This window comes from Argopecten irradians, chromosome 6, assembly GCF_041381155.1.
Source record: "Argopecten irradians isolate NY chromosome 6, Ai_NY, whole genome shotgun sequence".
Taxonomy (NCBI): Eukaryota; Metazoa; Mollusca; class Bivalvia; order Pectinida; family Pectinidae; genus Argopecten; species Argopecten irradians.
Window position 1 is genome coordinate 20,176,434 of NC_091139.1, and position 27,367 is coordinate 20,203,800.

At 35.4% G+C, this 27,367-nt stretch overlaps 2 protein-coding genes across 3 annotated transcripts; one reads left to right on the plus strand and one right to left on the minus strand.

Moving 5' to 3' along the window:
- Positions 1 to 140: 140 nt before the first annotated feature.
- On the minus strand, positions 141 to 15,675 carry LOC138325268 (radial spoke head 10 homolog B-like). Its single transcript, XM_069270808.1, is given in 21 exon segments — positions 141 to 772; positions 3,285 to 3,449; positions 3,968 to 4,040; positions 4,502 to 4,645; positions 4,988 to 5,032; positions 5,034 to 5,177; positions 5,430 to 5,540; positions 5,810 to 5,863; positions 6,080 to 6,174; positions 6,387 to 6,466; positions 6,686 to 6,797; positions 7,354 to 7,540; positions 8,179 to 8,297; positions 8,764 to 8,905; positions 9,317 to 9,493; positions 9,969 to 10,175; positions 10,608 to 10,722; positions 12,036 to 12,094; positions 12,430 to 12,498; positions 12,895 to 12,970; positions 15,417 to 15,675. Coding segments are annotated over 21 exon segments (2,634 nt in total). The 5' UTR covers positions 15,641 to 15,675; the 3' UTR covers positions 141 to 536.
- Positions 15,676 to 15,829: 154 nt separating this feature from the next.
- LOC138325271 (solute carrier family 66 member 3-like) lies at positions 15,830 to 26,872 on the plus strand. 2 transcript variants are annotated; one of them, XM_069270817.1, is made up of 7 exons: positions 15,830 to 16,037; positions 21,671 to 21,753; positions 22,015 to 22,087; positions 22,511 to 22,577; positions 23,087 to 23,207; positions 24,367 to 24,516; positions 24,965 to 26,872. In XM_069270817.1, the coding sequence occupies exons 1-6, from the start codon at positions 15,874 to 15,876 to the stop codon at positions 24,501 to 24,503; spliced, it is 645 nt and encodes a 214-aa protein (XP_069126918.1). In that variant the 5' UTR covers positions 15,830 to 15,873; the 3' UTR covers positions 24,504 to 24,516; positions 24,965 to 26,872. The 2 variants fall into 2 exon arrangements, with proteins under 2 accessions (XP_069126918.1, XP_069126917.1); XM_069270816.1 differs by having other exon boundaries at positions 24,367 to 26,872.
- Positions 26,873 to 27,367: the final 495 nt, after the last annotated feature.

Genomic DNA, 27,367 nt, shown 5'->3' on the forward strand with positions numbered 1-27,367 from the left:
ACATGGATATTGGCTTATATATATTAATATTTTATGTATATAAGCTGTACACATGATAAGATAAAATTTAAGTCACATTACTCACATATTTAATGATCATATTCAACTAAAACGAATTAAAATTTAAATACTCAACATGAGAAGGCTACAATAATTTATTACATGAATAAATCTTCATCAAAGGAGAGTTAATAATAAACATTTGAAAGCAGAGCATTTTCTTAAGTTCTAAATCAAAAAATCTTCTTGAAGTTCATAGAAATACCACTTTTATTTTCCTTTTAAGCATCATTGACCTGTAGCTAACGAATCGTCCTAAGTTTGCCATTTCAGATACAGTTTACATTAATTGCCAATACAATACTATTTTATTGAAACAAATCTTAATTCATTTGTATTTTTATAAAAATATGGATAAAGAAATATTGAATAGTTGCAATAATATATAAATGGATTGAATAATTTTTATCACAGATAGTTCATACACAAAAACTTAACAAGTCTTTAGTCAAAATTTTGGACGAGGGAATTCCAGACTAACATTGACCGATTTGTCTTAAAGCATCTGCATCTTGTTCAGCTTTGAGACGATCTTTAGCCTCATCCATTCTCTTTTTCTCTACAGATGTCTTCAACTGTGACAGTTTTTCAGCCGCAGGGAAAAACTTTCGAACAAAGAAAATGTGGATTTGATGAGTCCAGAAGTTGAACTGTCTAGTGGCTTCATCAAGTTCTTCTTCATCTTCTTCAGCATCAGTTTCAGCCATTCCAACTAAAATGTCAAACATTAGAAACAGTTGTGTAAATTGCCTATTGTCACAGCACATTTTAATATTTATCAAACAAGAGGCCCAGAGGGCCTGTATCGCTCACCTGGTTTTGTTTTTTGTTTTTTGTAATTATCACAAAGACTCTTACAATTAGAAAAATTAGTAAAATTGACTCCAAAATTTGTTTAATTTTGAAACACAACCACATAATGATACTATAGATACCATACAAATATGCTATCCAATACAAAGGTTCAGAGAGGAAGTAATTTATATTAAAATAGTAGCCTAATTGACCTTTTTGGCCCCGGGTCAAAGGCCCCAGGGAGTCAGCCCTATACTTTGCCATACCGTTTAATTTTAAATCCCCATCCTATAAGGATTTTACTATTGCATTATGAGTGCTCTTCCATGCTGAGTTGGAGAGAAGAAGTCGTTCATATGATAACATCATTGTTACCATTGCATTATGAGCGTAATGCCATGTTTAGTTGCAGAGAAAAAGGTGTTTATATGGAAATAGCCAAATTGACCCCTTTTGACCCCACCCCTCAAGCCCCCTGGGGGGGTCAGCCCTATCATTTGCACAATTTTGAATCCTCACCCTATAAGGATGCTACCATTGCATTATGGGTGCTATATTTATATATCACATGATTAGTTGCAGAGAAGAAGTCATTTACATGGAAAAGCCAAATTGACCCCTTTTGACCCCGCCCTTCAGGCCCCCAGGGGTCAGCCTCATCATTTGTACAATTTTGAATCCCCACCCTATAAAGATGCTACTATTGCATTATGGATGCTATTCCATGCTTAGTTTCAGAGAAGAAGTCGTTTATGTGGAAATAGCCAAATTGACCTCTTTTGACCCCGCCCCTCAGGCCCCCAGGGGGTCAGCCCCATCATTTGTACAATTTTGAATCCCCACCCTATAAGGATGCTACCATTGCATTATGGATGCTATTCCATGCTTAGTTTCAGAGAAGAAGTCGTTTATATGGAAATAGCCAAATTGACCCCTTTTGGCCCCGCCCCTCAGGCCCCCAGGGGGTCAGCCCCATCATTTGTACAATTTTGAATCCCCACCCTATAAGGATGCTACCATTGCATTATGGGTGCTATTCCATGCTTAGTTTCAGAGAAGAAGTCGTTTATATGGAAATAGCCAAATTGACCCCTTTTGACCCCGCCCCTCAGGCCCCCAGGGGGTCAGCCCCATCATTTGTACAATTTTGAATCATCACCCTATAAGGATGCTACCATTGCATTTTGGGTGCTATCCCATGCTTAGTTTCAGAGAAGAAGTCGTTTAAATGGAAATAGCCAAATTGACCCCTTTTGGCCCCGCCCCTCAGGCCCCTGGGGGGTCAGCCCCATCATTTGTACAATTTTCAGTTAGTAGCCCATAAGGATGCTACCAGCCAAATTTTGTTGAAATCCGACCAGCGGTTATGGAGAAGAAGTCGATTGTTGATGGACGGACGGACGGACGGACGACGGACGACGGACGATGGACGACGGACGCCACGGTATGGCATAAGCTCACCTTGGTCCTTCGGACCAGGTGAGCTAAAAAATAAAGCTATAAACATTATAATGCACAAATATATTGTGTATTTCTTTGGTAGTTGAATATAATCTAAAAGGCCGTTCAAATTCTAAAATGTAAAATACACATGTATTTGTTTGAAAATATCAAATAGATTTACAAGAAAGGTCTGTGACTCCTTTTTTTAATTCTACGGGGATATTTTAAACACTATATTTAAATAGCATTATATGACACTACATTGTAATTCAAAAGTGTATAAAAAAACTACTGAATTTTCACCTAAATAACCAAAATAAGGAATGACTTTATTCTAAACGAGCCAAAGGAAACAGAATAAATCCTTTGGCTGAGGAAAATTAGATTCTTGTTTTAAATTATCAAAAATAAATTACAATAGGAGCTAAGTTAAGTAGCATTAGGATATGAATTAATATAAGTTTGAAACTTGTTTCCCAATACTATTTCTTTCTTGTTTATACTTGATGCTATTTTTGTAAATTATTGTACAGAAAATGAAACAAAATAAAATAAAGTTTATATTAAGTAGCAATACATAATGGATGACAGCAATTGACAGTTGATCCACAAGGAATTTAGGCCTCTTACAAAATATGTGTTTAAACATGTTTAGGAAGTAATTATTTTAAACCAACAGCATATATTAAGATATATTATTCAAACCCCACTAAAATATTGAGATAATTTGACTACAACTATAGTTCCTCAAAATATTGCAGTATTATTTATGATGAGACATTGTGAAGTTAACTGTTCTTTAATAATAAAAACTTTAGCAAAATAAGAAGGGGGTTTATTTTGGATTCAATCTATTTTCTCAAATAATGCATTAAATGTTAATTATTTATAATTGATATGTCAATAGATTTCTATTTCTGGAGTTCTCCAAAATCAACACGCACATTTAACTGTCATGAATAAATTCTCTACATCAATAAGCTCACCATGTTTGTAATCACCCTCCTCATCACCCTCAGTCTGGCCCCCAAATGTGTGACCCCCGATGGAGACAGAGCTCTGCATCAACATATGACCGTCAGCATCAGTAGCATTGGTATGGGTGCTCACAAAAGATGCACTTTTCTGTTGTTCTGCTAACGGCTGGATATCTGAACACAAATGTAAATATTAATTACTTACTACTAAATTAATGTACTTATACTACTATATCTGGAAGATACCACTTTAATGTACAGAGTAATCTACTCTTGTTGATTAGTGAGAGTGGCATCAGTTTGAGAGAAAGTCATATTGTGCATTTTCCAAGCAAATAAATAATGTAACAATACCAATAACTAATTGGTCATCAGAGAAGATTCAGAGTACATAAGTTTATTAGAAAAAAAAAATGTTCTAATTTGGATCGAGGCAATAAAATGATTTTATCTATAAATAATATACATGGTATAATAGAAACATGGATAAAAAGTTTTTATCATTTTTGTCATTTCAACAAAGATGATTTATAGTAATATTAAACTTTAATAATAATTTTAATCAAAAAAGGCTGTGTATATATCCAATACAAACACTTGATGAACTAAATTGCTTATTTTTTTATTGTACATATTTTTCATACATTCAACCAGAATGTATAGAAAATCAGAGAACAATTTAGTGACTTTACCTTTAACAGAGTCATGGCGACTGACAGCAGTCGGCTGATCGTTTTCAGAGGCTCCTGTGGCCATAGATCCAGACTGAAACAAATCAAAATCATTCAACAAGTGTATGTACTAAGGATTATCTTTATTGGTAATTAAAAAGCAAAGCATTTCCTAAAAAACATTTTAGCTCAAAAATTTGCGGAATTTGCATTGGTAAAGCAATTGTTCTAACATCATAATGTTGTATCATTATGTTCCATTTTGTAAGATTGATAATTTCCAAATCAATTTCAAGTGTACAAAAACTCCCATTCCTCCAGATAATAAAAACAGCTGTTAAGTGTGTCAAATTATACACATAGCAAACTCTTTACACAACCATATCATCGATTTCTAAATCTATATATCTATTCACAAAAATTTCAAAAAAACTTTCTTTAAACCAAATAATGCTAAAAGTTTTATTTAGGAGGAGCTGACTTGACAATACACATGTATATACAAAATTAAATATTAAGAACAATAAAATTTCTATTTGACAATGTAAAACCAACCTCATGCTGTTTGGATGTTATTTCTCCTGTCTTAGTAGTACCGTCGGCTGAGGAAACAGCTCGTACAGGAGAACTAGTTTCTGGAGAAACAGTACCCTGACGAGGGGAACCCTGGGCATTGGATTCTACTGCATCCATTCCAACCTGGACAAACATTTGAAGACTAGCATAATAAACTTAAAGTAAAAAGATTCAACATCAGACAAATAAGAAATATTCAAACCCTCTCCATAATTGCCCAATTTTTATCACTTCATGTCAATAGCTACTATTTCCAAATGAATATTTTCTTTTTTGTTTCATTCAAAGCATTCTTTTTTAATGAATGATAAAATAATCTGGTCAAATTTATCAATATAAAAAATGCAAACTGAAAATGAAAACATATTCATTAATATTCTTTCAGAATGGATTTTTTTAAAAATTTTCTGGTAAAAGCAATATTACCAGGAAATGTTGATACAGTGTGAGGTAGAGTGGTATTACCTGACTTGCCATCCGTGACGGAGATACTGGGATAGAGAACATGCTCAAAAAAAAAAACAATAGAGAACATGCTCTGTTCTGGTGTAAGTACAGTACTAGGTCTAGGAGTTGTTGGATCCTTAACCACAGATTCTGTAACAAACACCTCAGCCGAGCCAATCAGAGCTTCAAAAAACTCCAAAAAGGTCATCTGGGGGAAAAACAAGATAAACCATGAATGAGTATACATGGTAATCAGATGTAATCTAATTTTTCAAATCATTACAAACATTATGGAAAAAATTAAGAAATACCTATATACATTCTTCAGTATGACACAATAAGACACAAAATGACAGATAATCAAGGCATATCTCTCACTGATTTTACAAAGCTGTTTGAAGTTAGCTCCTTCTCACATTGTAACTACAGTTTCCCCCAACTACAATGTATTAAAGCTCACCTCCAGCTCCAGGTTACAGCAGCCTTCTCCGTCAGCTACCCTAGGATCATCAGCTGACAGGATGTCCAGGAGGGCTTTAGGACTCAAGTCATTGTTTATCAACTTCAGGTCCTGCACAAAACATCAAGATACATATTTTTTTAACATCTTCATTTCCTTTTGTTTAGAAAATTTGTATTGCCATCAGAAAATATTAATCTGTTTCACATGAAAATACATTAAAATACATTAACTAATACAAATGGAGATAGTAATGTGTCTTTACATCGTGCATAACATTTCTCTTTATTGCATGATATACAGGTATTTTATTATAATTAATGGTCAATGATTGCAGATAAAGAGTTATCATTTAACAGATTTACACACTAAACACCAACCTTCATCATGTACAGGAACTGTCTCATCTTCATGGAATTGTCCTTTGGTGCTAACTGTAAAGAAAGCAGTATCCAAGTTGTTAGTGGTTTTTTCTTCATCTTCTTCATTTTGAGCCTTAGCATTACATTACTTGATAAAAATCATCATTTCTGATCCTGTGGTACTGGTAAAAATGTGTAAAATACACAAAAAATTTAGTTATAAATAATCCAAGTGAAATAGTTTTAGTTTTTAGAAGCCAAAGTACTCTGTCTCCATACAAAACTTACCTTTCTCGGGGCACAGATGGCCTGGTACACTTCATAGGACTGGTCAAGATGGACAAGAGCATTGACTGACCGCCGGCTCTCATGATAAAAGTGACCTAAAAGGATCAATAAAAGTGTTGATATACACAACTCCATTCAAAAGAAACTGGGTACAAATTGTTTGGAATCAACTATTATTTTCATTTGCTAGATACAAAAACTGTTTTTGTTTTGAAAAAAAACCACAATGAAATAAAACTTACATATCAACTTAGTACTAGGTATACATATGGGTATACAATTAAGAGTAGAGAACAGTATAAAATACCTTGAACATTGCATGCGTGCCTCAGGATTTTGTTGTGGATCAGTTTGGACATACAGCTGGCCAGGATGGGCTCATTTCCCCTGTAAAGAAACAAAACATTCTCACAACTTTTTTGTCTGATAAATTATATTATTGTCACAAGTCTTAGAACACTTTTGCTTTAATATAAAAGCTACTTGATAAAATCTTATATTCTTACCAAAATGAGCTTTGATTTCCTCTAGTTTTTCTGGGATTTTATGAGTTTTCAATTGATTAAATGTCTTTTAACCAATAACTAACTTAATGTTTAGACTTACTCATGTTCCTCATGGTAGAGATAGTAAGCCAAGATGATGAGGCTGTTGACAAACTGTCGGATCAAGATTCTTTCGTAAGGGTTGTGGACCTCATAGCTAGCCTTATTGTGACCTGTAAGATAAAAAAAATTAAAAGCATTGATTTATTTTTCCAGAAATGTCTACTTTTAATGTGTGCTTAAAATCAAAAGGCTAATACATCTCCTGAGAACCAACTCCAATAAAATCTTTCACTGTCTTGAGGTAAATCGTGAAAATCTTTTTCACAAACGAACCCAAATACTGGGAATGATCATTTTTCTCCAACATATGGGCATGATAAGTGTCACAATAAACATTTTAATCGCAACATGATCATGTTTCCATTGACTGTATGTTAAAATTGATAACATCATTGACTTATGCTGGATGAATTTTATTCAATTCATGATGTCATGCAGTTATTTTGCTTGCACTTTCGGTTCGGTTCAAAGGTTAGTACACAATCCGTCATAACTTAAGTGTTGACAGAAAAATCTCTCAAGGCTAAAATTTGTGACAAATAATTAATGGTGTAAGAAACTGTATTCATGATCAATAATCTTCTCTAAAGTGTAAATAGGTTATATAAATATGAATATTTGTCATATCAAAAGGGAGACAACTATACCATTTGTTACACCACTTACCGAGCATTCTGTCCATATCCATCAGGGTAAGCTGGCCATCATGGAGTTTACAGTCCTTCATGAACCGCCAGAACTGCATCTTGTTCATGACAAAAGTGTTGTCTGAACTCTCCTCGTAACCAAGACTACTGTAGAAATTGTAGATCTTCCTCAGGGTGCTGATGTTACGCATCACCACACATAGGGCCTTAAATAGAAATATTCATCTCTATAGAAATAACCCTCAAAAAGTACATTACCAGTCAAAACCATAAAGTAAACTCAATCAATCGCTAAAGAAATAGGCAAATTGAAACCAAACTTATAATAAAAGAGGAAAATATTTTCATATAGTTAATATACAGGTACCCAAAAAACAAACTTATAAAGAAAAGAGGAAAATACAGTTACCATCATGGTAATATACATCTATGTTACTCATGATATCACCATTCTACATTCAGAAAACAAAGTTGGACTTTCCTAAGAAGTCATCATAAATAATTGGATAACTAATATTAAATAATAATTAATGGTATTACACTTATGAAAATATTCCCACAGAGCTATTTTCTTCTCATCATGTACTATTAAAACTCCATTACTCTACTATGCATGGCTTAAATTTTGAGCCTCTTCTGCCTTTTTGCAAACTCATTGGTCCTATTGTAACATCCCTCTCAGCGTATTACAGTCAGTGGTAAATCATTGATTGAACCAGTCTATTGTGAAGCATGAAACCCCACGGCATATCATCTGCTCCGAGACATTCTTCCTTTCTTAGTAAACCTCCCAGAACTTAAGGTATATGTCCCGTAATGTGTACTGCTGTAGTACAGTACTGACCTGTTGTGCCTCTTCCTCCCTGTCATAGTCCGTGAGCTCATTCAGGAGGTGGTCAATGTCCAGCTGGAAGCTAGGACTAATGGTGTTCCTACTCTCATTACTGTGGACTGATAGGTTGTCTGTAGGGCAAAGGATTATAAATTGTTGAAATACTTTATTCAACCCAGTAAGTGCCCATTTGTACCTATAAGCGCCTCTCCCCATTTTGAGGCCTCAATTTCAGTTGCTCAGGTATAAATAAGGAGCAAAATTACACAAAACTGTTTAGATTTGCAATAATTTCGTCTTATTAGCACCTTTTCACTTTTTCAATTTTTGAAATGCCCTGGTCGCATATTGGGTCGAATACGGTATTACAGTAAAAAGCATACACTTAGTGCTTATTAAATAATGAGACATTGTTTTATAAAAATAAAGTATCATATTGGATATAACATACCCACAAACTTAAATTACATCAAATATAAGAGAATCAGATATATAATTTATTAAGAGTAAATAACACATCTTCATAACATATTGGTACTTATCAACATAAAATCATTTTTTGGAAATTTACGAATGATAATAATATTATGAACTCACCCCCTGGTAGCGGTGTACGTGTCCTGATTTGAGTAATGTCAGGTGTGGTGGCCCCGTCCATTGTAAAGTCGGGGTATTCTACAATGTGGTCCCTCTCAAACATTCCCTCATATATTCTGCCATTCTTGAATGTAAACTTCCCCTGTAAGGATGATAATCAGTGAAGAATTCATCAATATGATTGCCTACTTAATGACTATCATTGGGTAGTTACTTCCCCAATATTTATATATATAACATTTGTAAATTCTTCATCCTTTCTATGAAACATTATAATATTATAGCTCTCTGTCTCACCAGAACACTATACACTATGCATTAAAAACAATGGATATTATTTTTAAATTACACAGGTAAGATGTAGTGGTGATAAGTGGTAAATTTAAGTTATCACTTCCAGCCATCATTAAAAGAATAGAAAGAAAGAAAGAAAGAAAGAAAGAAAGAAAGAAAGAAAAAAAGAAAGAAAGAAAGAAAGAAAAAAAGAAAGAAAGAAAGAATCCCCCAACGTTTTGAATTATGATTAATTCAGTTTGGAAATTCACTGTCATACCTTTCCATGTTTCATGTTGTTTTTCCAGCCACCCTCATATTTGGCTCCATTGGCATACAAGAATGTCCCAAATCCATGTCTGAGACCGTTGACAAACTCTCCATCGTACATATTTCTTAGAGGATACTGAGACCCAGTCTTACGGCGCAGCAACCAAATATGTTGGCCCATACCATGCTTTAGGAAAAACAAAGATAAAGTTTAAGATTTATTATGACCATTGACAAATTCGCCATCATACATATTTCTTAGAGGATACTGAGACCCAGTCTTACGGCGCAGCAACCAAATATGTTGACCCATACCATGCTTTAGGGAAAACAAAGATAAAATTTAAGATCTATTTTCAAATCCAACATATGCAGATTTATTGTATTAATTTAGTACCAGGTAGTATTTTTTTAAAATTTAAATGACAATAATAATGAGTATCATTATAATTATGAAAATGTCATTACTTGTGCAAAACATGAAATGAATATCATCAGCATTAGGAGTGATATATTCAATAAACTCATCATCAACTATCAACATTTAAATCTGAATCTTTATGAAATTAAATCTTTTGTTTCTTTTGCTGCACACAGTCCTTTGTGAAATGAACATGTCAATAAACATCACTAACACACAGACTGAGAACAGTGTAACTTACTTGGATGCCATTTTCCCAGTTGCCAGTGTAGAGCTGGTTTTTGTCATGCCATTTCATGGTTCCTTCTCCGTGGCGGACATTGTTGAACCACATGCCTTGGTAAATGTTGCCAGAGGGATACTGACGTGTACCCCAGCCATGTTTGACATTGCTCACCCAGTCACCATCATAAAAGGATTTTCCTTCACTATCATATTCCATTTTCCCCTATAAATTTCAACAATTTGTAAATTAATTTCATTTCAACAAATAGAATGTGAAATAGTTGTTCTGTCATAATGTATGAAATAATAGATGGTAAAGCAGAAAAAAAACAATAGTTAAAATAGTTAAAACTAATTTCAAAGGAATTACACTCTTGTTAACAAGTTCACTATGTTTTTTATAATATTGAGAATACAGAAACAGGCTGTATGATAATGAGAATAAAACATGTGTAAATTCATTGTATTTGACAAGCAATAAACCCAGGCTTAGTATTAAGCCCCCTTTCCCCTTTCATTAACTCTTCTGAAACTTGACCATGGTTTGATAAAATGGCAGCAAATATAAAAAATAATTTATCAAGTAATTCTTTCAAATTTTGTATGAATATTTTATCAAAATATTTATTGAATTCATCCACAAATTAGTATTAACCTTTCCATTCCTTTTGCCAGCACACCATTCTCCAGTATAGGACACTTTATTTCCCTTGTAGCGGAATGTTCCGTCGCCATGACGCTTCCCATTCACCACTTCACCCTCATAGGTACTGTGGAAATTGAACAAAATACTGACTTAAGAAATCATGTAATAAAAAAGAGATCCCAGAGGGATCTTGGTGCCCACCAAAGAATGATCTATGTCTGACAATGGAAAGAGGGATCTTTTCCCTGCTTTTCAAACTTTTTCAAACACACTACATATAAAATTTGAGACAGATCGCAATAGTACTTTCTAAGAAATAGTGGTAACAAACTTTAACAATGAAATCTAAGATGGCGGCCGGTTTGCCATCTTGTTTACCGATCAGTCCCGAAAGGCATTATGGATCAGTCCTTAAATGTACTATGCACAACTAGGGTACAAGGGGAAACAATGTATGGAATTTGAGAAAGATCCCTTCAGTACTTTCTGAGAAACGATAACAAACTTTAACTATCAAAATCCAAGATGGCCGTCAGTCGGTCATCTTGTTTACTGATCGGTCCCAAAATGCAACATGCACAACTAGGGCCCTAGGGGAACCTATATATGAAATTTGAGAAAGATCCCTTCAGTACTTTTTGAGAAATAGCGGTAACAAACTTTAACTATCAAAATCCAAGATGGCCGCCTGTCGGCTATCTTGTTCATCGATCGGTCCAAAAATGTAATATGCACAACAAGGGTCCTAGGGGAACCTTTATATGAAATTTGAGAAAGATCCCTTCAGCACTTTTTGAGAAATAGCGGTAACAAACTTTAACTATCAAAATCCAAGATCCGCTTAACTATCAAAATCCAAGATGGCCGCCTGTCGGCCATCTTGTTGACCGATCGGTCCCAAAATGCAATATGCACAACTAGGGTCCTAGGGGAACCGACATATGAAATTTGAGAAAGATCCCTTCAGTACTTTCTGAGAAATAGCGGTAACAAGAATTGTTAACGGATGGATGGACGGACGGACGGACGACGGACCACGGACGAAAGGCGATTTGAATAGCCCACCATCTGATGATGGTGGGCTAAAAAGGTTTGCAGAAGTCTGACATGGTGTCTCAAAGAGAAATAAAAGTAATTCCATATGAAGTCAACCATAAAACTTCCACACAGTCTTCATTAATTAGCAAAATCCTCATAAATAATTGATTTCTTCTTTAGAAATTTGACATTCATCATGAAATTTATGATAATCTGATAGAAAGACATAGAATATTGGATCAAATTGGACTTTAGATTGAAAATATGTCAGATATAATATTGCCTAGATCTCAGTACAATTTGAATTTAGAAGTTTGTGAATGTGTACATATAAAAGTTTACAATACTTAATCAATGTTGCCCCTCACATTATGAATCAATCTAAAAGTGATTCCTTACCTGCCATCTGGCCAGCGGTAAATTCCCTTGCCAGTCACCTTGTTCTGGTAGAACTCGCCCTGTTTTTTTTAAAAAAATTATGAATATTATTCATGTGGTCATCAATATTAATTGCTATCTTTTTACTAAAGTATGTTGATGCGTTGAGAACAATTTATTTAAAATTTTGACTTAAGTGTATAGTAGTAATAAGAAATAATAGCATACCCTTCAAAATTGTGCATATAGAGATTTCTCAAGTTTGTCTCATTTTGGAAAAAACAAAAATCTAAATTTTTTTTTGAAAGAATCTGCTTTTATTTCGAAAGTATTAATAAGAAGGTTCAAATTTATTTTTATAGTATAGTATGATTAGGTTTATTGTCAGTGTTAAGTGAACAATGATAAATATTACCTCATAGTTCACACCATCACTCCATGTGTAACTCCCTTTTCCATGCATGTGTCCCTCCATGAACATTCCCTATAACAAATTTGTTGTACAAAGCTGTTAATGAACACACAATGTATAGTTACAGGTGCACAAAAGCGTTATGGTGTAGTTTTATATACAGGATAATGTGTCTGTCTGAAGTACAGTCCATTCTGCATGTATGAATAATGAATTATTGCATAGTGTGGGAGGTATTAATTAAGGTTCTATTACAGATCCTATCAAAATTTACAATTTGGCAAGTCTGTGAATGAGAACAGCTTTCGAGGACTGATTGTGTCATATTCTAAATAAGTATTTGAAATTTCAAACAAATTCACAAAAGTGTCTGTTTACGAGGAAAGAAATAAAGTCCTTTTGAATTTCAATCTGAAACCAAAATAAAGAAAAATACCAATTCTACCAATTACAAAAACTTTCACCTACCTTGTAGACATGTCCGCCTGTGTAATTAGCCACACTCTCCCCTTCGTACATTCCTCGAACTTTCTCACCTTCATAGCTGTAAACAAAGAGAATTTGTGTACTAATATGGCACTAAGTCATCTCTATACAATCCACATGTTGCAATCTCACCTCACAACCTTGCGACTTTGTGACCTCATATAATGATGCAGTTGTTTACATATGCATTAATACATATATATGAATTTTGCTAAACTGTTGGATTTGGATTTCTTTAAAGTTTTTAAACCTGAAGAAGGGTAAAAAAAAATAATAATTATGACCTTCAATGACCAGGGATGGTCTTAGGTGTTTGAGGACCTCTGTTTTGAAATGTCATAGGGTCAATTCAAAACCAGACCAGTAAATATGGAAATATTTTTTTCTAATTTCACAATCAAATATCACTAACCTTTTAATATATGATCATTAATCAATTAATTTTAAATTATAATCAATAATCGTCCCACCACTATACCACTTGTGCTGTTGCAAGGTGTCATGGTGAGATTGTGAGGCATGCAGCCTCATTATCTCTTCTTTCTTGCAACCTTACAATTTTGTACTGCATTTAAACACATGTACATCTTGACTGGTGTATATGGCTTGATGTTTCAAATGTGCTGTGGTGGTAGATTGTATTATAACCTCTAACATTGTTGGGATATATAGGTGAGGTTGAAAGATGGTACAATTATGCAGCCACCATATAGCAAATGCAGTTGGTCAGAGTGTAATTGAACTGCATATACATGGGTCAGTCATTATAACCTTTTGTTAATCTGTACTACAATTAAAATTGATTTTTGCATTTTGCGGTGGTAATTTCATGTAACGTCAAAACAACAGTGTCAACATTTTTTATAACCTACAATGTAGTCCTGCTAGCTCAGCATAATAAATGAAATAAGAAAATATGTATGAATTTCGTACCTTACCATGTTGAATGCTTAGATCATATTCTACATGCATGATGTGTACATTTCTTCAGTTACCTAGAGCCAGTACTTTAAGAGGTACAAATAAATCCTTTGGTCACAACCCTTATCGATTAGGCTTAGGATATACTGCTGGCATGGTTTTTATTCATTTTGGTCTGGTTTCTGGTCGAACACTAGACATGACAGCCCAAGAATCGAGAGGCAATCACATCGTCCGACATTCGGAGGGGCCTGGAATGTAGCCAATTTTCACTAGACATTATATGATAACCGGCTGTTTAGTATTAGATGTTTGGTTGGCATTCACTTCTTCGCCAGCTCCCAAAAAATTATCTCTGGAAGCAAACGCTGTACGATTACCACATGGCCTCCTTTTTATCTAACAGTCTAAATGATGTGTGTGACAATATTTTTAACATTGATATCCAATGTCAAAAAATGCCAAAACCAGCTGTGTACTCCGATTATCTTCGATTCCCAGATCTTTGTGACCATACTGTCCGTACTGGCAAGTATCAATTCTCGCAATCGTATCTGTATCTGCACAATTAATATGAAATTTTAGTCACTAAAGCCATCTTCTGATAGAAGACACTACCATACAGATTTCCACAAAGAATACTCTGAAAATTGTGTGTGATCATACAAGTACAAATGTGATGGCGAGAATTGGTAGCCGGCAAGAAATGGTCGCTTGCCAGTGTGGTAAACCTGTGGAATGGTCTTCCTAAAGACGTATCGAGTGCACCAAATGTCAACATATTCAAAAGCAGACTGAACAATAATAATTAATAATTAGGTATAAAGCAGACTGATTCTGTGTGTTAAACAATGAACAATAATAATTAATAATTAGGTATAAGGCCAAATCACTTTAGAGACAATCTTATACTGGCCTGCAAATCCAAGTACCTACCCGATCAATCTTGAATTTAAGTTATAGTGTGTCTACTATCGATCTTTACTATACCAACTGGTGTCAACAGATGTCTGGGGAAAGCCTCGCCACTATTACCACCAATTTCTATAATAATGCCAAATACTGTATTTTAAAACATTAATTATGACAAATCAAATTCTATATCCTTCGGCTCCACTGAGTATGCTAAACTGTAAACACTACGTTTTTAATTGCGCGTGCAGCCGGAACTCAATTTCTAGTCGTGTAGGAAGGGGTATAAAAAAACCTATCAGTCACCGCAAGCACGGAGCCCATCAATGCCTCTCCAAAAGTCACCTGACTTCCAATGAGGCCGAAAACCTGCGAACCTGCGAGTAGCATTTGTAATTATGACAGATACAATCAACTGAAAATCTTTATCTGTATGTATTTGGTCGTAGAACCCGTTGACAGGGTTTTCATGACGGTGAGAGAGTGTCTGATTGTTATTGGCCTTGTTCTCTATCTCAATCATGACAATGCTTATTTGTAAATGTAGATCTAGATGTCTGGTGTTGTGACACTTCAAAACTCCGACATTTAATATAATTGCATAATTCAACAAGCAATCGACATAAATGTAGATTGATAATAAATCCTTTGATCAATATAATGTAGATCACCTTTCTATAATCAGTTCAGACAACTGTGGTTCATCGTATTCCGGTTCGGGGGTAGGTTCTTTTCGTGGTGATTCTTGCACATTATCTTCGGTTGGCGACGATTCAGTCCCGCCAATAATTGACCCTTCTTTCTTTTCATCATCAATTATGGACTCTTCACTCTTTTTAGCACTTCTTTTTTCCCCATCTTTCCCTTTTTTCCCCTTTGCTTCTTTAGTTGCCATGTTGCGACGGAAGCTCGATGTAAACAGAAACAGGTCCGCAGTAAAGAAAACAAAGTCAACGGATTAAAGTTGAATCCTTTTTTCCTTTTAATTTTAGAGATTCATAATATAAAAATACACAAAGTAATAAAATGCGAGGAAACTAGTTATAAAAAATAACAAATATGTTTTATTTCAAATAACGTTACAAAATTTTATAGTTCCGCACTAAAGGACAAAGGTCGAACTCAAACATGGCGGCGGAAATTTCGTCTGCTGTTAACGCCCTCTGCAATTTTTTAAGTCTCACATGTGTTGTAACATGTCTAATGTTAAAACTACCACAAATGCTGGCGATTCTTAAATCAAAGAGTACTCAAAGTCTAAGTTTGACGAGTGTTCTAGTCGAGGAATGTGCGTAAGTACCACCCGGATATTGTTTGTACATTGACATGACTGACACGCTACTTTCACTTTCACTTTCAGTTTTCGGAGTTGGTGTGATCCCCTACTGCTGCTAACGCTTCGGTAGCTCTTTAGTCTATTTCGGGCTATGCTCCATGCCATTCATGCTTACAATATGTTTCAATAACAAATTACAAAGTTGGTGAATTATTCATAAGTGGTATGGTATTAGTTTTTTCTTCTTAGTACACAAAATGTTGGGTTTTATCATATAACATAAAATGATACCAGAGATAATGCATTTAATATTTACTTACACAATGTACATACATGTGTAGTGGGACTGGACTTGGTTCATCGCTGAGTGACAGGGACCATATGATACACTACGTACAAACCATACCGACCCACTTCATTTACACGACGTGGAGGTCCTGGGTTTGAACCAATGTCTGTCCACTATTTTTTCCCCTCCTGTTACACATATACAGTAATTTGTTTAGGATATTTATTTGGCTTATTATAATAAAGCTGAACATTCACCTGGGTTGCTGAGCCTTTGTTTTAAAATACTAACTGTAAAACAGACATACTATGTACTCCCATAACATGAGAGTTTACTGGTCAGCTGTTTTCTCATGTTATTTTGCTGACTGTCAACATGCCATAATGTTGTAAAAGTGTCTTGTCTTGCTAGCCTTTACATCTCAGATTGTTAGATTTTTAAGATGGACATAACAAATTCAGCTCTTTCTGTGATTTCCAGTGTGTTGGCTGCATGTCACAGGTTAAGGCCCCATGAAGTAAACTTAGGCCTTTTACATGCATAGCTGTTTTGTGAAATGATTTGATTTCCAGATAACTCCACTGGAAGGTTACTCATGTGTTGAACATGTAAAGTATATACCAAACAGGGGCTGGTCACAGCTAGATAATCGACCAAGTCTAGTTCAATTAAGTTCTAGTTCTGGCTGGATGCTCAATTGATTGAAACATCTAGTCACAGTTTTTGGTTTAGTTTTATTAGTTTTTAGTCCTATTTACAGCCAGGGTCATATAAAGATATAAAGACTGCCCCACATGGGATTCACATTCGTGACCTAGAGATGGAGTATTAAAGTCATCCTAACACATTTGGCCCCATTCCCCATGGCAAAACCTCTCAATCTTTCCCAATTCATGCCATAAATTTCCCAAATAAACAATCTTATTTGTTATGCTTTATTGCATCTTTCATGATTTTTCCCAAATCTTGGTTTTGTCACAGATTTTCCCAGAGTCAAAGCTACAGGCCTCATTCCCAATGCAGTGAGAAAAAGCCCTGGGGCGAAGATAGTGTGTTGCTAGCTGGGCTCGACCCTGGACTTACTAGTCTGCCACTCTATTGCTGAGCTAAAAGGATACTCCCCCAAGTGCGAAGCTAATTCTCCTTAGTGCAAGGCTAGAAGGCGACCATATATCTATTTAGAATTAAAACCTGCTACACTACTCCCTCCTTTCAATATGTTCACCCTTGAACCACAAACCAGCCCAGGTTCCCTCTCCAAGGAAGCCTCCAATGCTTCTACTTCGAGTAGTCTACGGCATTAAATGTAATAGGGCGAGAGTAAGAGCCGGCAGCTGACAGCCGGGCTTAAACCCGCAGCCCCAAACTTACTGGTCAGCTGCTCTACCGATTGACCTTAAGAGAAATCCTCCTTAGTGCAAGGCTAGAAGGCGACCATATCACTATGTATGATTACTGGTAAAACCTGCTACAGTACAATCCTAATCAAGTCAGCATGTGATATGTCAGCTTCTTATGGAAATTGATCAGTACTATCCTAACATGATAAACAACTTTCAGGTGACCATGTACAGTGATGAGATACTATTACATATTTTAGCATATGGTTATGGCGAGAATCAGACTATTGATTATGGTGTATTTGTTCATTTACACGAAACAGAATGATCTCTTCTGAGATATTGTCAACCATATATTTCTAGTTTTGAAGTCTTCCTCTAGAGAGCTAGTTCAAGTTTTGTTGTCTTTCTAAAGAGGGCAATTGGGTGTGAAGCTCAATTGAACCCTTAATGCTTTGTACAAAGATATCTTCTGAGATATTGTCAACCAGATATTTCTAGTTTTGAAATCTTCCTCTAGAGAGTTAGTTCAAGTTTTGTTGTCTTTCTAAAGAGGAAAATTGGGTGTGAAGCTCAACGGAACACTTAATGCTTTGTACATCTTTATGCTAAGTGTGGTTGGATTTCTGTACTAATTTCAGTATTCCTGATATCCTAGCTGCCTAGCCGCCTTACAGTTTTATGATTCCAATAACCTAATTTGATTTCAGCTAATATATATTCTCAACCTAATTTTGCATGCTGTAAATCTTTGTCATTATATAAATTTAAAAAACCCCCAAGGTATTTTAAATTCTGACAATTAAGTCATTTTTGCCAACACTGTTTTGTCTTCTAAGGTCTTAAGATAACACATGTACACCATGTCTTTACATGCACCAAAGTCTATAAAAGTGGTAGTTTCTGCTCCTGTTTAGCGCTTAGCATACCGGGAGTGGGACGACTGGTTCGCCCGTTGCCGGTGTAATGTGACTGCGTGGGGTGTGTTGCTTGGGGGCTTCGGCGGCATGCTTCAGTGATATACATGTAGCACTATAAAAAGGGCAACAGTTCCACTATACAAGAAGACACAACATGAATATAACGCAGTCTCCCAAAACACACACGTTGCACAACATACACGCAGCACACCCCATACATGGGAGGCCGTCCTTACATGACCATAGCAAAATGGTTGGCTGATTATATTTACATCCTATTAATAGCCATGGCCATGTAAGTGTATGAAATGTGTGTGAAGTACAGACTTTCCCACTACCTTAAAATATCATTTCAATTTCATTAACCATATGGTAAGTACTGTAACAGGGCCGCCGCGAAGATAGTGTGTTGCTAGCTGGGCTCGACCCTGGACTTACTAGTCTGCCACTCTATTGCTGAGCTAAAAGGATATTCCTCCAAGTGCGAAGCTAGAAGGCGACTGTATCTCTATTCAGAATTAAAATCTGCTACACTACTCCCTCCTAACCAGCCCAGGTTCCCTCTCCAAGGAAGCCTCCAATGCTTCCACTTCGAGAAGTCTACGGCATCAAATGTAATAGGGCGAGAGTAAGAGCCGGCAGCTGGCAGCTGACAGCCGGGCTTAAACCCGCAGCCCCAAACTTACTGGTCAGCTGCTCTACCGATTGACCTTAAGAGAAATCCTCCTTAGTGCAGGACTAGAAGGCGACCGTATCACTATGTACGATTACCGGTAAAACCTGCTACTGTACAATCCTAATCAAGTCAGCATGTGATATGTCAGCTTCTTATGGAAATTGATCAGTACTATCCTAACATGATAAACAACTTTCAGGTGACCATGTACAGTGATGACTGAGGTACTATTATATATTTTAGCATATGGTTATGGCGAGAATTAGACTACTGACTATGGTGTATTTGTTCATTTACACAAAACAGAAAGACCTCTCAAATAGTTAAACCACTTTTTGACTCTTTGACTACCTCTGTTTGTTATTTAAATGCTGACAACATCTACTACACCGACTAGAAGAAGTTTTTGCCTTCTGAAAGATTGTCAACCAGATATTTCTAGTTTTGAAATCTTCCTCCAGAGAGCTAGTTCAAGTTTTGTTGTCTTTCTAAAGAGGGCAATTGGGTGTGATGCTCAATGGAACCCTCAATGCCTTGTACATCTTTATGCTAAGTGTGGTTGGATTTCTGGATTAATTTCAGTATTCCTGATATCCTAGCTGCCCAGCCGCCTTACAGTTTTATGATTCCAATCACCTAATTTGATTTCAGCTAATATATATTCTCGACCTAATTTTGCATGCTGTAAGTCTTTGTCATTATATAAATTTTAAAAAATACCCAAGTATTTTACTTCTGACAGTTTAGTCATTTTTGCCACCACTGTTTTGTCTTCTAAGGTCTTAAGATAACACATATATGTCTTTACATGCACCAGAGTCTGTGGCGGTCAAATTATCCAGAGAATGTGGTACAAATCCATTATTTGGTGACTGTTTGATGTATTTAGATGTCTTTTGGACACACTTATCTCTTTCTTACGTTTGTAATTTTAATTCCATTTACATCGTATTTTCCAAATTTTATTGAGGAGAAATGATGTGTACACCATGCTAATTTTTTCTGTCACTGTTGATCCCACTGAAGAAAATACATATGTACCGGTACTTACCAGCACTGGAGTATTTTAATATAAGAAATATTAACGGGGAATGGTTCAGTACGCTGATCCACCTATCATCTTCTGTCAGAGTTTTTTTTCTGTTCTCTTTAACTTCATAGCTGACCTCAGATATGATAAAGTTGATAGCATTTTCCTTTTTGATTTTTTTCACAGTTGTCAACATAGTGACTCTTCATAATTAGGATAGTCTTTCATCTGTGTTCCAATGAGCGAAATTCTCAGAATTCAATTACTGTTTTCTTCCTTCGGCCGTTTCAGCATGCCGAGATCTTTTTTCCACAGGTGTTGTAAAATCGGTAATGGATAGCAGTAAATCTGTCTCTACGATCCATTTTGTCTCATTGCAAATTCTGGATGTGGCAAAACGTCTATTCTTCAAAATAGCACATGATGTCTTCTCTGTTGTTCATCACAATAGTTTCAGTAAGTTTGTTTGAGATATACCACTGTATCCATTGCCTATAACTGGTATATTCTGTCTCGTATATACACATTCAGTGAGATAGTAAGTAGAAAAAAGAAACATGCAACACACAGCACATATACATGCCGCATGACACGGGTACTACTCCTCTCCAGATTTAGACCCAGAATCTCTAAAATGATTGCCGTTCATGCTGTTATCCGTATGCAGTTCTGTATTCTTTCGGTCCTTTATTGTCGTTCTTCATTTGCCCTAAGATCTTTCTTCATTCTTTTGGGCATATTTGCTTATTTACATTGCCCAATACCTGACATTTCTTATCATTCATACACGACCACTGACGTCTAGATTGTTGCATGCATATCAATGTCGCTAATTAAAATTCCAGAAGCCTAGAGACTGAGAGGTTTCCGCAATGGGTTGTTTATCCTGCGTATGGTTCCTTTTCGTCTAAATAGTGTACGTATTTAATTACCCCCCCCCCCCCCTCTTCTATTTCAGGTTTTATGTTCAAGACATCATGCAATAAGAAAATATCTGGATCTGGTAGCTCGAAGAGTGGCGTAATTATTGTTGGACACTATTTATTTTGCCTTGCCATATCATTGCTCTATACAGTCTCTTTATATAAGAGTAGTAATGTGGCTAGTAGGAGGGTTACACATATTTTTGACTTATTCATATATGATGCACTACATTCTGTATACTCACTGACAACTAATTTTCGACAGGTACCAACTTGTATAATTACACCTATAAGATAAGACTCACTGGGTACGTTGAGAGAATAAGTCACCAACCAGTATAGTTCACTAGACCATCTACTCATCTGTCAGGGATGAGGATAATTTATAAACAATGTACAGACCAACTTCAAAATATCCTTCATGAATACCATACTTTCATTAATGTACCTTTATGTATTTATATTTTGCAGATACTCTGTGATTCTGTCTTACAATTTTGCTAAAGGTTATCCACTTCCAGCCTATTTTGAGTATACCTTTCTTGTGATTCAAGGTAGGACAGGCTGATATATGTTATCTATAGTAAAACTACGTGTAATTTGAGATAGTCGTCATATATATCGTGTCAATCATGAAATAAACCATTGTAAAATCAGACATACTTTTGGCATCATTTCAGTCATGAAATAATTCATTGTAAAGTCGTCATGATTCTGACATTTTAAAGTGATGTTTATTAACTGTGTCCTTTAAACCATGTTTTAAGAACTGACTAATACAACTAAATAATGTTGAATGTTAAATTTCATTTCAGATTTGATATTGATTACATTGATGCTCCATTACAATCGTATGCTGAGAATCCAGTCGTTATTCTACTTCATAATGTATCCTTTCCATTACAAAATAATACTATGCAGAAATGTATGGATCCACCTGGAAGTAAAGAATAGGACCCATTTACTACATGGATACCAGTATTCGAAGCCATTCTTCCAAATTCAGACTGATAATAGGAAATATACAATATAACTTAAAATAAAACGAACGTAAATGCCATTTAAAAATCTTTTCAACTGTATGTTAGCCCTGCTTATAGATTTTCGGCTTTTACCAACAGTATGCAATGGCATCATCTATAAAGCAGATTTTACCAAATTCATGATTGGCCATCAAATATGTAATTAGCGATATTTTCTGTTAAATGCAACATCTAAATAAATTCTGTGTTGTATTTTGGGTGTTATTGAGATTTGCAATTAATATTTTCTTTGATTACAGGTAAATCCAGACCTTAACAAATATAACAGATATTTTATCTTCTTTTCATGTCTTGCCTTCGGAGTGTTTCCAGAAATCATATTAAACACAGCTATGGTAAGTTCGACTTATACTGAGTTTTTATATAATCAAAAGAAATATATTATTACTTGTGTTTTTGCTTTGAAGTGAAGTTGGAAAAATGTTTTCTGACGCCATGATTACATTGATTTAATAGTAGATTGGGAAACTGATGGCTGTAGATAATACATGTACATGCATATTGAAGTATACAATGTTCACTGCAATAGAAAGAAAATGTAGATCGAGATACACATACCATAATTTCCTGCGTATTACCCCTATCGGGGTATAGACATGGGATGAAATATCACACAATTTCTATGGTTTAGTAAAATAAATTCCAGATAACTCGCACCAGCTGATTGGCAATGGGTTATGGGTCGATCTATTCCTTGTAAGAAGTATGTACTAATAAAGGTATATGAGTTTATATGTTACAGTGATTTAATTACGAAAGAGGGGCAGACGTTTATTTTAAAAACATGCGAAGTTATCAATAGCCTTTTTGATTTGCATACCCTACTGGTTGCTATTTATTACAGAGCGGGGTGACAGGTCTGACAATATTCAGTAAAGGAACCCAGATAAGAACACTGTACCAGAAGAAGGAACCGGGGCAAATCAGCCAAACTAGCTGGACTATAGCAGCGTATGGAGCTCTAGGTAAACACGAATTCGAATTACTGATATTATATTGAACCAGGAAACTAGTTACAATTATCTCCACTAGAAAACTTTGGTATCGGATATGTTTATTAAAGGCTTAAAATTTTCACACAATTAATTTATCTGAATTTACTTTAGAAATTTTAACTTCCGTGTCAGCTTTTGTTTTTTACTGTACGATTTGAGAGTATCTTTGCTATTGGTGTCGTAATTGGTGTTTGTTCTTTTGTAACTGTTCCTTGATTCCATGAAAAACTAAACACCTCATATGAAATAATCAATAGTCGAATTGTTTCCGCATATTAATCGACATCCTGTTTAAATGACAAAGCAAAATCTGACAACAGATTTTTAGCTCACCTGGCCCGAAGGGCCGGTGAGCTTATGTCATGGCGCGGCGTCCGTCGGCCGTCAACATTTCCTTTAAATCGCAACTTGTCATAGAGTTCTGCATGGATTGTAACCAAATTTGGCCACAGAAATCCTTAGGGGAAGGGGAACAGAACTTGTAGAAATTTTGGCTCTGATCCCCCCGGGGGCAGGAGGGGCGGGACCCAATAGGGGAAATAGAAGTGAATCCTTTAGAAAGCTACCTGTCCTAGAGTTCTGCATGGATTGCAACCAAATTTGGCCACAAACATCCTTGGGGAAGGTTAACAGAACTTGTATGAATTTTGGCTGTGACCCCCTGGGTGCAGGAGGGGCGGGGCCCAATAGGGGAATTTGAAGTAAATATTCAAATTCCTTCAGAAAAGAAACAATGAACCTGTATTCAGAACATTACTTGGTATTACAAACCAGGTGAGTGATACAGGCCCTCTGGGCCTCTTGTTTATATTGTGAAATGGAAGGCGTGTTTAAATATAATGTACAGATTTAATGAAAAGAAGTAGTGAAAACCATCTTTCTTTCTCGAATACTTTATTTCGCGATTTTTTTTTCAAAATAAGATTGCTTAGATCTAATTTCGTGGGCATGAAAAATACCTTTTAATATACATTGTAAGCTAGTTTAATACTAGTTCTTTCTAAATAATACTAATTGATATTCAATCTCCACGAAATTACTTTGATCGTGAAATTCAAAAAGTACTTGGTTTGTAGTATAATGGTGTGGGATGTTGTAATGGTGTTATCATCTTTGTATTGTGTTATAGTGAGGATGCTGACGAGTAGTCTACAGACGAGGGATGTCGTCGTCTTCATCAACAACACAGTCAGTGCCTCCATGAATATCACCATGGTTTCCATGTTGATATACTACAAACGGCAACCGAAGACTAAACTGAACTAAGGAAACAAGTCGGGTAATTGTCAACACGGAGAAGATGTATTTTTATTAGTTTCTAATTATTTTAGCAGATGCTGGGTATACATTAAAGGTATTTTGTTTTGAGTTAAGATCGCTAGGATTTAGTCATAGATTTGACTCAATGTCACAACCACGATCCGTATAGCTATAAATAATAGGGTTTCGAGATCCCAAAACGACGTGGATAAAGTACAATTTACCGTCTAGTGGTCCCTCCATCCGGTGCTTATGACGTCATCCGTATTGGGCAACTCTTTTAAAAGATATTATTACAAACATTCACTTACACAAGGAAAACTCACGTATGTTTTGTTGGTAGCCTTTAGATGTTTAACGTGTACAACTTCATAATTGCGTTAGGTTATTGTGTCTATTTTACTGATTATGTCCGCGATAAGTCTTGCCATGTGAGTAATAATATTATAATTTATTGTTTTTTACAGGAAATAAGTGGCTAAATGTCTTGTGCTTGTGTTTTCCACATCATTTGTATACAATTGGTTACCGTTTACCCTTGCCAGTATTGAATTTGATACGATAGAACAATGATGCTAGCACTAATTTATAATGGGACTAATTCACGTACATGTTCCATGTGATACCTGATAACGTATCAGCGGGACTATTGTTTCCATTGGTGATGAAATGACGTTAAAATATGATATCCCGCGCTAACGTCATTTCAACGGGAATATTATAAAGAGTTACGTTCCATTACCACTGGAGATACTAATTCCACACTATCACTTATCACGTGGTATATGAATTAGTCCACAATCCATGTTGCCACCACCTATTTGATATCATTGGGACCAGAGATGTACATTATCTTCCATTATGTGCAATTATATATAATTTATACGCAATTTCTTGCATGGGATATGGTTCTATCTTTTCATTATATATTTAACGCCATATTGGTGGCGACTTGGGTATTTTTTCTGCCGAAACCAATAATCAGTACAACGTAACGGTGCAAGTTTTAAAATGATTCAGATTATTTCTGAAATTTAAAAGCTCCAGAAATCGTTTTAAAGAAAGCAACCTCTTAGGCTGTACGTTGAAGTCACGTCTCTGATGAATAGGGGACGGTTTTGATACGAGAATTTCGAGATTCCAAAACGAAGTGGGTAAAGTATGATTTTCTGCCGATTAGTCCCACCTTCCGGTGATTATGACGTCATAATTTGACGTGATTTTTGTGACGTCATAACCATTGAAAGGTGGGACTAATCGATGGAATATCATACTTTACCAACATCGTTTTGGGATATTAAACCCCGTATTATGCCGTTTCTACACCAAACACATGATACAGACATTTATATAAAAAAGTTTTGACAATTATTTTAGTAATCAAGTGAAGTAAGCTGAGAACTAGGAACAACCTGAAAGTCGCAATTACTCTGAAGTACAATAGTTGATGATAATAGCTCATCAGATTTAAAACAGCTCAAATACTAAGTAACATATCACTACAGGGTATGAAAAATGTCAGTAGGAAGCAAATAAAATCTTGTACATTGTATGTCGGTAATTTTTTGTCATTAGTTGAAACATATCTAATATTTATATTTCCGTCATCGGTAAACTTGATGACATTGGTACCGGTTCATCAAATGTCCAAATGGAAAAAAATATTATTTCACACTTTACAAGGATTTTGTTTGATATTATTGTGTAAAGTTGAAATGTCTCTTTAGCATGATTAAACTGTATAGCTGTAAAATTAGGCGATTTACTGTTTGAAACTTATTTTGGGGGTTTCTTTACGCGAATCATCTTTGTTACCTCGAAAAGCGGCATTCATATGACCTGTGGTATGTAAAACTATGCAGTTGATCAAATTCGCGAATTAAGATGAATATGCGAATTAAGCAAAATTAAAACCCCGCAATTATTAGCAACTATACTATGGTGGGTTAATATCTTATGCCCCCCCCCTTATCGGTGGTTTATTGCTACGGGGAAAATGCCCTTCATAGGTGCTTAACTGCTTTTTCATAATAATTTGAGGTCAATCACAAAAGATTTTTTGTTATTTATCTGCTGTCATAGAGGCGGTTATTAAGATTATTAGCAATTATTCTTTTTACTTTTAGACCGGCGTATTTCCTTGTAAAGTTTTAGGAATGAATGAGTTTATCACAGTGACGAGTCATAACTCAAGCGAAATACATAATTACTCTTTCTCTCTGTCTAAGATTAATTTCCCTACATACATGTCGTATTACTCTATTCGAAGTCCCTTTTACACACTTTTGGTCAGATATTGTACTTACGATGTCCATTTCTTTGATTAATATGTATATGCCATGCTGTAAACGGAAAATAAAAATGATTGGAAAATATGATATCATTTTGTGATTTATAGTGCATGATATGTGTTTATTTATCGATGAAAAAGTCACATATGATACACGTGACTAAATTTTTATGATGAGATAACTCACAGTGATACCCACTTTAATATTGAGCTGTTAGGTTTACAGGGTTTTAGAGATTTTAATTAAGAGAGAAATATTGACATTGGTTTTTATATTGATAACATATAGACCATACCAGTTTTCCCCAGAATTTAAAACCTTAGATATTTTGTTTTATCCAGTTGTGTGCTTCAAAAATTAATGTTACGGCCACGGGTACTATCACTTTCTCGAGTTGATAAATCACCGTATCAACCTGAAGAAAGTTCGATATTTGTATATTACCCGGTTGTGTGCTTAAAAATTGATGTTGCTGCTTGACGCTTCGACTACTTAGTCAGACAAGCAACATACAGTGGTTATATTTACCATATAACATAAAATGTCCTTGAGTGCATTCTTTCGATATTTGGAAGTTTT